This window comes from Nelusetta ayraudi, unplaced genomic scaffold (genome assembly GCF_046127955.1).
Source record: "Nelusetta ayraudi isolate G7.1 ecotype Tasmania unplaced genomic scaffold, CSIRO-AGI_Nayr_v1 ptg000135l, whole genome shotgun sequence".
In the NCBI taxonomy this organism is placed as follows: domain Eukaryota; kingdom Metazoa; phylum Chordata; class Actinopteri; order Tetraodontiformes; family Monacanthidae; genus Nelusetta; species Nelusetta ayraudi.
Window position 1 is genome coordinate 7,650,001 of NW_027466185.1, and position 10,390 is coordinate 7,660,390.

The 10,390-nt window shown below is 45.6% G+C and overlaps 1 protein-coding gene across 9 annotated transcripts in view; it reads right to left on the reverse strand.

The window, feature by feature from the left end:
- The window catches only part of dock4b (dedicator of cytokinesis 4b), a 116,854-nt gene that overhangs the window by 41,195 nt on the left and 65,269 nt on the right, over positions 1-10,390 (reverse strand). For all 9 annotated transcript variants that reach the window (XM_076012285.1, XM_076012283.1, XM_076012290.1 and 6 more), the window contains exons 18-26: positions 9,522-9,619; positions 9,296-9,379; positions 8,267-8,367; positions 7,093-7,174; positions 5,927-6,097; positions 5,105-5,297; positions 3,749-3,885; positions 1,406-1,540; positions 624-722 (exon numbers count right to left, since the gene is read on the reverse strand). In XM_076012285.1, coding sequence (XP_075868400.1) covers positions 624-722; positions 1,406-1,540; positions 3,749-3,885; positions 5,105-5,297; positions 5,927-6,097; positions 7,093-7,174; positions 8,267-8,367; positions 9,296-9,379; positions 9,522-9,619 — 1,100 coding nt within the window. The remainder of the gene's footprint in view (positions 1-623; positions 723-1,405; positions 1,541-3,748; positions 3,886-5,104; positions 5,298-5,926; positions 6,098-7,092; positions 7,175-8,266; positions 8,368-9,295; positions 9,380-9,521; positions 9,620-10,390) is intronic.

A 10,390-nucleotide genomic window follows, 5' to 3' on the forward strand; every position in this document is an offset into this window, starting at 1 on the left:
GCTACTTTGTCTCTTTCGAGATTTTATTTTTTTAAAACTGACGGTTTGGAGCGCAGCGGTTGACCGACTGACTCTCAGTGATTAAAGGGCTAATACTCAAATATGGAAATTGCCCTCCTTTGCAGCCTCTGCGCCCCCATAAAGGGGGTAAGCGGAGCGGATCATCCACCACTTGATGTCCGTCGCCGCCGCCGCCGCGGTGAACTCGTGGCCCAATTAACTTTCCTCTGTCTCTCAGCTCGGGGGCTGCTTCCTCGCGCGCTCATGTCTTACATAAGGCACCGGAGATGACTTTGCAGCAGGGAATAATTAGGACACAGTTGGAAAAAGAAGCAGGTAACAAACAAAAAGTTTCCAAATTAAAAAAAAAAAAAAAAAGAAAAAAAAAGCATTTTCAAAAATGTGGATAAAATAAGACAGAAACAAATATGCAGACAATAATTGTGCTGCATCATTTTAAAGGCACGGCAAGTGCAATTTGGTGCCCTCTAATGATCAGGAAGCACATTGCAATTATTTTTTTTTACTTTATTATTTTTGACGCTAATCTCTGTTGTATCCTCATGTTCAGTCTGGTGAGTCCGCAGTGGCATCAAACAAGAGTCGTTGGCAGTGCTGCTCACCCTCAGGTTGTCCTTGCTGCTGAAGGCCTGCAGCAGCTTCTGGTAGTGTCTGTCGCTCATCTGACGCAGGAGGGCCAGCAAGCACGCCACAAACTCCCCCTGGCAGCGGCAGAGGGGGACGGGGATGGTTTATAGGGGGAGGAAGAAAAGAGGGGAGGAAAAGGAAATGATCGTCAGAGCACAGCCATTGGTGTCTTTAGTGTTTTTGCAACAGAGATCAGCGAGGAGCCGACCCACAATGCGCAGTCATTTGTCCCCGGGCGTCGCGTCGTTGACGGAACTTTCAATAAGCCCGGCTGAAATCAGTGCCCCCTTCGCAGTTTTAATGGAAAAATTGAGAGAAATTCAAATCATCGCTGGCACATTTGAAAGTGCCGTGGAATATTGGCACGCTGACTGGCGAGGTGGCATTTTTGTGTGACATCATGGATGTTATTAGGCAGGAAAATATCCATATTAAAAAGATTTGACGAGCTGCTCGCCCTGGCCTTGTTAATATAACATCCACTCGGCTGCTCCCCCGTTTTTGCGCTCCGCCCTCCGCTCGCCTTGTACATCTTAATTATCGCCGCTAATGTTTCATAACGTCGGGGGCGGCGGCAGCTCAATTTGAGATGTATAATTACCTCTCGCACGCCGGGTTAAATCCCCAAACAATTTTGTGCTGGCGAGTATCCACGCACACTTCAGACACACACACACACACACACACACACACACACACACACACACACACACACACAGGGAGGGAGAAGGCAGAAAGAGTGAAAAGGCACGCGTACAGTCACATCCTGGAACTGGAATCTCATGGAGGGTCCGGCAGGTTGGGGCCGGTTGCTAATTTCCAGGATGGTCCGCAGCAAAACTCCCAGCAGGCTCTCGACAATAAGCTCCACCTCCTCCGACACCACCGGCTCCTGCACCACGGAGGGCAATAAAGAGAAAAAAGAATTTAAAAAAATATCATTTAAAATACCCCCCCCCCTCTCCCCCCCCTCCCACAGGTATTTTGAGACGTCCCTGGTAGGACAAAGGCGGAGTCTCAGTGCTCCGTGGTCGCATTTTGGCCACTGCCTTAATTAGTCGTCAAGTTCGGAAATGGGGGGCGGGGGGGGATTTCAAGGCTACAAGTGGAAAATTAAACAGCGGCGGACAGAGGCAGGTGGTGGCAGGATGGATAGAAAGAGAGGAGAACAAATTAGACCATGGAACTTGAAGGGAAGTGTGGGGTGAAAATAAAGCGTGTGTGTGTGTGTGTGTGTGTGTGTGTGTGTGTGTGTGTGTGCGTGTGTGTGTGTGTCACATACCCACCCCTGACAAGACAGACAGGCCTTGGACTGCGCGATAATGAGAAAGAGCAGCAGACTGGCACACTGACTGGGACGGCTGTCACTTTCCCTTAGATATGGTGCCAGTCTGTGTGTGTGTGTGTGTGTGTGTGTGTCCTACTGGGCACCTCTACCACTAGCTCTTGCAGTGAGCAACCCCTGACGCAGAGCCTCTGACGCGAGCACCGCCGTGACAATGGCCGCGGCTAAATTGATGGCTCTCATTAGCGGAGTCGCCAGCGTCGCTCGCCACCGAGACTAATTGGCTGCTGCGCCACAACGAGCCAATCTGCTCCCTGCAGTGTATCCGCAAAAGGGAAATTCTCCCCTGCACCCTTTCGACTCTGCGACTTGTTAGCGTCCAACTGTTGTTTATTCGATGTCGACACGTTGCTTTGAATGACATAAGACCTTTTTGGTGTGTGTGAAACAAACTCACATGATGAAATTGTCAATAACGTCATTTTTTAAACAGACAACATCCAGGTAGATTGAAGTTGTTTTCTGCATGTTTTCACCTCATCAAGACCCAAACTAGGCAACGGCGCTTGTGTCATGCTGCACCGTCTCTTGCACCGGAGCAGCGAAGCCACAAGGGGGACGCGTGCATCGTATGTGGTTTTAACAGTCACGTCTAAAACAGGGGTTCATCAATATGGTCAACCAGTTAGCCCCCAAGGACCACATGAGTCGCCCCCTGCAGGCCTGTTCGAAAAATTGCACAACTCGTTTAACTGCGTCTAAAATTCAGTTTCATCCAACCATGTTAAGGCATTGTTGATAATTATTGAGAACTCGTTAACTTGATAAGTGCCTTCACATAGATGAGTATCATTAATAATAAAAAAAAAACCTCAAATAGTTTGTTTCAGGAGAGCGCAGCAAACTGGTGGCCCTTCATATGACTCAGGACCCAGGAAGTAGCTCTCAGTGCCAAAAAGGTTGGCAACTCCCGGTGTAAAATGTGCAGAATGGGAAGTTGATGAGTTGAGAAATAATGCAGTTTTAAAATTAGAATTTTGATGTGTTAAGTTGTTAGCCAACTACGCAATGCGCTTGCTAGCTAAAGCACAGCTCACTCCAATGGGGTCTTAATCTTAATCGAGCGTTAATGTCGCAAGACGTGTTCGGTGAATTCTCGTGAATTTTGAAAAAAGGAGTAGAAGAAGAAGGAGCGAAACGAGGCGATTTTTGGAAAGTGCAAAACGGCCAATGGCAACATGGGACAACCCGCATAACTATATTTCAAAATTTCAAAATAAAGGAAAGAAACATGTGACTTGGAACAATGCTACTACTCAAAATTAGCCACAAGCTAGTACGTGTGTTGATTGTTTAGCTGGGGAAAAAAATCCTAAAAATCATATTCATATTAAGGTGGCATATTATACAGTATTATATTATCTGATATTATATTATATACACTTTACACCACGAGCAGCTTCCTGATTTGTAGAAAAAGAGGGATGAGGACGGTGTAACAGCGCAACAGCAGTTAGCGACTTAGCTTGTTTGTAAGCAAGACATACGCATTTTTATTTTAGACAAGGGAATATTACATAACTCACAACACTGCTGCCAAAGCGGCAGCAGTGTTTTTTCTGCTGCAGCTGGCCCAGCGATGACTCTCTCGCTCGGTACGACTAGCTTCAGCCGGCAGCTTTCGACATTTATGACAGCCTCATGGCGCAAACGTGACCTTTTTCCTTTTTCCTCCTCCCCGCCCCCGACGACCGCCCCAATCTCACTGCGTCCTTTCAAAATACATGGAGCAGGGTGACATTCTGGGCTACTGACCGCCGTGCTGTTTTCCTCCTTCTTGATGAGGGACAGCATGCTGGTGAGGATGCGCGCGCACATCACCAGGTCCTTCTGCTCCTGCATGTGCCCCTGGAGGACCCGCAGCACCACCGGCAGCAGGATGCACCGCGACTCTGCCAAGTAAAAAAAGGGACATGCGACGGAGCACATGAAGACACATTAGGAAGTGAACACAAACACAAACACGGCAGAACACCCACAAGGGGAAAAGTTTTGGGTTGTTCCTCTTTCTTTAAACACAACCGCTGGTATCTAAAGTGGCCATTTGCCGTCTGTGTGCGTCTGTGTGTGTCTGTGTGTGTCTGTGTGTGTCTGTGTGTGTGCGCGCTGGCCGACGTGCTCCGCGGGTCCCTCTTTAATGGCCATGCCGCAGGAGTTCCTGCGAGCTCACGGAATAATATGGATTAATGGTCCTTTTGTTGCGAGCGACTGCACATACGGTTGTGCTCGGTGATTAAAGGCCAGCAGGGGGAGCGAGGGAGTGAAGGAGAAAGTGAAGGAAGAGAGGAGCAAAGTAGTTCTGAAGCAGCACTCAGGTCCCGGCTGAAAGACGCAGCCAATTAGGGCCCAGCGTGGTTCAATTAGGAGCCACAGGTGGGTGCTGCGTCGTTTCGAAAAATAGCATCCATCCATCTGAGGCACCCGCTCAATCAGACCAGGGGGCGAGCTGGAGCGTGTTTTTCCCCCCAATGTCAAGGTCAAAAGGGCACCGCAGCAACTCCATTTGCATGTAACAAAAAAAGAGTTTGTGCTGCGAGGATATTACACCGTGAAAGTCGGGTTTTTTCTTCTTCTTTCCTTTCTTTGGGGCGCCCTCTTCAAAACGTGCACAGCGGTGATGCAGAGGAGTGTTTCAATAAAAAAGTGGTGGATCAGGCGCAACTTTTGACATTAGTCGCTCGTACTTCTGTGGCAACATTTCATTGATTGATTGATTGATCTGTTCAAGAGTCAAACCCTCTGATTGGTGCCCAGCCCTCATTGGCTTATTAGACACTAATGAAGACATCTATCAATAATATTCCCACAATTACATATATTACATACATAAATATAGGGATACAAAATACTTTGTCTGATACCAGCAGGTCTTTTCTAATTCAGCCAAAGCAAAAAGACAATTTTCAAACAACCACCACAGACTCTCCCCTTCATATTTCCAGGATACATCAGAATTGATTCAAAAAGAGAAATTCCTAAATCCCAATACAAAGTACACTACAAAACAAAACGAAATTCATCTTCCACCAGTTGGAGATAATTAAGGTCACAACAAACACTTCCTGGTAGGGAGTTGCAGCACACAACATGTGGCTCCTCCGGCCTCCTCACCTGGGTTGATGTACAGCTGGCCCTCCACCGTCTTGGCGATGCACTGCAGCTTGACGGCCTCCAGGGGGCAGTCTGCCTGGGCGGCGGCCGGCAGGCTGCCCAGCGTCTCCCTGACGAAGCCGGCCACCTCGCGCACGGCGAAGATCTTCAGCAGCTCGCCGTAGATGGCCGGGAAGGTCCGCAGGAACACGGCCTGAGAGACGGGAGAGAGTCGAACAGCGAAGTTCAGACACTTTTTATATTATATAGTACATTTCAAAAATCATCTCACAAATTAATTATTATATTGTTTATTAAGTTTATTTATTATACTGCACTATTGCACTATTAATGCTAGTATTACTACCACTATTATTCATTTACTGATGTTATGATTATGACTATTACTGTTGATAGTATTATTAAATGCTAAATGCTATAGTGTCACACTCTGCATTCCATTGGTTGCAAATAATATTATATTATCCATCCATTGTCAATACTCGTCTCTTCCTGCACTCAGGGTTACAGGGATATGATTTAACATTATATTATACTATATTATATTATATTATATGATGTAAAATGATATTATTTTAAATTATATACACTTTACCCCATGAATGGCTTGTAGAAAAAGAGGGACAAGGACAGCAGCAGGACAGTATATTTTATAGGATTGCATAACTTGCCACTTTTAAACTCTTCTTTTTTCTTTATTCCTTGTATGCACAATCACGTCGGGTTCTGCCACACCAACGTTTCACTGCCATGTAACATGACGTGACAAATAAAAATCTTTAAATCTTAGAAACTGACGAAAAAAAACACGGATTCACGCACCTGCGTCTGCGCCACGGGGGTGGCGCCCTTGTTCTCCTGCGACAGGAAGAAGCGGATGGACATGAAGAGCTCGTGGACGCAGACCCGGAACTCCTCCTCGTTCTGGCCGCCGGTGGCCAGCGAGAAGAGGCGGCGCGACTGGATGATGTACTTGAAGATGTACTCGCTGGCCTGCAGGAGAAAACACACACACACAACAGCAAGCTTTTCAAAGGTTGCAGACCGAGACCTGGGCAAAGCGTTTCAATTCCATCCAAAAACATTTGATGAATTCTGTGAAAGTCAAAGCGTGTGAATTTGTGGTGAAATAACTTCAACAGTCAGTGGGTGCCTCTCTATAAAAAGTTACTTTGAATGTAGGTTTTTAAATAATAAAATAACCATTCAATTGTTTTTCCTGTTTTCAGAACTATTTTTCCCACAATTCTCTTTCACCATGGTGTCATGCTGTATAATAACACTACCATCAACTCAAACAGGGTTTAGTTAACTCAAAAAGCTGTTTTTGCCCATTCAGTTCCAAAAACCTTGAAGTGGTGATGAATGGTGAAAGCGGACAACAGGATGTTGTGTGAAGCCGGAGAGCTCAGCCAATCAGAAGCAGGGACAGCTCCGCCTCTCTGCCCCGCCTGCTCGCAACTGACTGACTGACTGAGTGACTGAGTGACTGACTGACTGACTGATTGACTGACTGAGTGAGTGAGTGAGTGAGTGAGTGAGTGAGTGAGTGACTGACTGGCGGACTGACTGACTGACTGACTGAGTGACTGACTGACTGACTGACTGACTGAGTGAGCGAGTGAGTGAGTGAGTGAGTGAGTGACTGAGTGACTGACTGGCGGACTGACTGACTGACTGGGCACATCTGCAGCGTTCCCGCTTGTTTATACACGACGCCTCATTTCCGAAGAGAAAGCAGCGCCGCTCGTCAGAATTATGTGACGGCGGTTAGCAAACACTGGGGGGTGACGCGTCGCCGCTGAGTGGAAATTGCATGCGGGCATTGCAAGTCTGGGAGGGGGATAAATGAATGGCGGGGGGGAATTAGCAGCTGTGGCGGCGGCGGAGGAAGCAGCTAATTTGTTTGGTTGCATCTGAGGATGTGTCTCTGCTCGCGTTTGCGTTTGCGTTGTGTGTCTGTGTGCGTGAGCCTGAGTGCATCTCACCTTCAGCACTTGCTGGATGTGATCCTGGTGCTCGGCATCCACGATGCGATCCACGTACCACTTCAGCACTTTGATCAGGTCCCTGGAGAGTGCACGTGCACGTGTGCGCGCACACACACACACACACACACACACACACACACACACACACACACACACACACACACACGTGATCACCTCAGGCAAGCAGAAGAAGGTTGGACTTTTCTCAGCTGGAGACACACTAAACATGAGCAAAGTGAATTTTGCATAATATTATATGTAAATAATATATTTGTGTTTGGTGGATTATTCCTTTGTTGTAACAATGCTTCTTGAGGATAAATCTCATATCGTTGGGAAGCCTGTTTATTCCCCCATTTAAATGGTGCCACACTTGTAAGGAACAGCAATTTGAGGGGTGAGCAGAGAGCAGAGTATCTGGGTTGCACCCAAGAAAAATGTGACAAATCTTCTCTGCCGAGTCAAACTGTTTATTCTGCCACTGACTCTTGTTTGGTGGATTGGATGATTGAATTTTGAAGAAACAAAACATATTGACAATTTAACACATTATTAATTTCACAAACAGGGGCCTCAGTAGCGAGTGGAAGAACCATGCACAGCCTCAACAGCCTGGCATCTCAAATGCTGGTTGAAGAATGGGAGGCCATCACACTGCAGTGTGTGAGCAGGCTGGTGACCAGCACGAGGAGGGGATGCCAGGCTGTTACATTATTTTATCTTATATTATTCTTTCAAAGGTCTGAAGAAATAGATTGGCGACACAATTGAGATCTAAATCTAACAGTAACATCATTAAAATGTCCCACATTCCCCAGAACGGGACCTTTTAATCATGTAATAACAAAGTAAAAACAAATCCTTAAATTTCACAGGTTTTCTTTTACATTTTGAGATATTTCTTTTAAATAAATTAACATACATAAGAGATCGTTTGCAGATTTTCCTGTTTTATAAGCGCTACATGACGATCGAAAGGACAGTTTCAAATTTCAACCACCAGGGGGCACCAGAGGCGTTTCGGTCGCACCTCAACAAAAAAAAAACAGCTTGTCCCAGTGCCAGCGCAAGTGCCATGGGGATGCTGACCGCCGACACAGGCCGCGCTATTGGTCCCTCGGGGCCTGATCGGTCACATGACCAAGCACGGAGAGGTTGAGAGGTCGCCTACCTGTACGACAGGGCTCCGGCGAAGTGGCTCTCGATGTAGGTGTCCATGACGGGCTTGAAGTGCTGGAATTTGCTGTCCTGCAAGAGGTTGATGATGTGGACCTGCAAAATTGGAGCACAATTACAATTTCATTCAATTCAATATATATTTGTTCTGTGTTTTTCATTCTATTGTTTCTCTCAAATCAATTTAAGAAGAATTTTTGCAGGGCTTTTTTTTAAAGAGATTTCCAGGTGCAGGTGTTTCTGTGTATCTGAATGTGGAACAAACAAATGATCCACAACCATCACACATGGTTATTCCAGCGTTTGACGTGATTACAGGCTTTGGCATGAAAAACCTGCTTTCTTCAGTCTGCCGGCTCTGGCTTTCATTCATTCACTAATTTATCTGACAGCTACAAATTGGGTTACATCGGTGTAGTCTGGCGGCAGTTTTGCAGGCGCGCTCCCGGTCGACTGCCAGAGTAAATTTTCAAAGGCAACGATATCCCATGTTTATTTATTAGGGAATAAACGACCTGCAAGGCTCTGAAGGAGTTTGCAAAAAGAAACTTTGAACTTGTTTGTGCAACTTTTTTTGTCCCGTTATTTTCAGCTTTATTTAAGAAGGCAAGGCAGCTAGAATAGAATCGATGCACTTTATTGATGCCAAATTGGGAAACAAAGCTGTTGCAGCATGGAGAACAATACAGAAAATGTGTAATTAATTCAAATTTGTTTTCGCTTAAAACCTTGTAAAAATCAATCATTCTCAGCAAATGTAAATTTCCTCAATGTGGGATTAATAAAGGCATTCTATTCTATTCTATTCTGCTAATGCTCAAAAACATCTCGATTGGGAAATTCCTTTAAGGTGTGGGAGTCTCTCAACTCTACGATATCGATGAGGAATATTCTGTTCTACCGAACAAAACAACCACGGACAAAGCAGGAAATGGAATGGACATGTCGTCTACCTGTCGGGGTGGGGGTGCTATCCAATTGACCTCCGACCCTGAAACCCTGGAGGGAAAATAAAGCCACTCACCAGGGAGTCAAACACTTTGAGGCCGTATCTCTGCGAACTCTCGTCCAGGATGCCGAACAGAGTGTCCAGGGTGTCCTGCAGGAACTGCGCACACATGGAAAAATAAAATGACAACGCTGGCGTGAACCGTGAGCGTAACCGGTTGGGTGACCAAAAAAAAAATTAAATAAATAAAATAAATAAATAAATAAATGAAATCCCGGAGAGAGGGAATTTCCAACCGTACCTTGACGATCTCCGAGCCGTCAATCTCCTTCAGCTTGGAGAGGCTGTCGTTGATCCTCTCGGGGTGGGCTCGCCACTTCAGCAGGTCCAGCATGTCGCCTGCCGAGAGGCAAAGGCAGCGAAAGCAGACAGTCAAACGAGGACAGAAATCAAAACGACAGCAGCACACTCGTGAGATTCTTTTTTGTAACTGTTTACAGAGGAACGCAACCTTCTCTCAGGACACCAAGTGTCGCCACACCTTTCAATTACGACCCGCGGCGAAAAGGGGAAAAAAACAAAAATAAAGGAGATAAAAAGTCATTTTCCTCTACGGCAGGCTCCCCAGACGTTGCGCGTGAATAAAACATGAGCCACCGCGTGAAGAAAAAGTATTTTAGCTGTCAAGTTGGATCGCGCTGAACCCAACACGTCGCCACTCTGGATTTGACTTTTCTTTTTTTTTTTTTTTGCGTTTGTTTACTTGCGTGAGTGTGATTGCGATAATGTAAAATACAATAATAATTTAAAAAAACTTAGGGATGCACGATATGTGTTTCTTTCAAGCTGATACCAATATGTTCCTGCCTTTCAAGACCGATACCGATACAGATAACCGATATTTGATATCCATTTTTACATTTAGATTTACCTGTACTTTGTGCACAAAAGGAAGAAAAAATAATGGATTTAACAAATTTTTACCTGTAGATTTTTCCCAATCAAATGTCAAGTGAGCGCTACTATTAAAACAACAACAAAGAACAGTTCTGCTATCAGAAATGTACATATTAATTTCCTTTGCAAACAAAAAAACGCCTGTGCAAAAGGGTGAACACTAGAATTAAATGTCTAATATGAAATTAAAAAAAGGCCTCTAGGAGTCCCCAA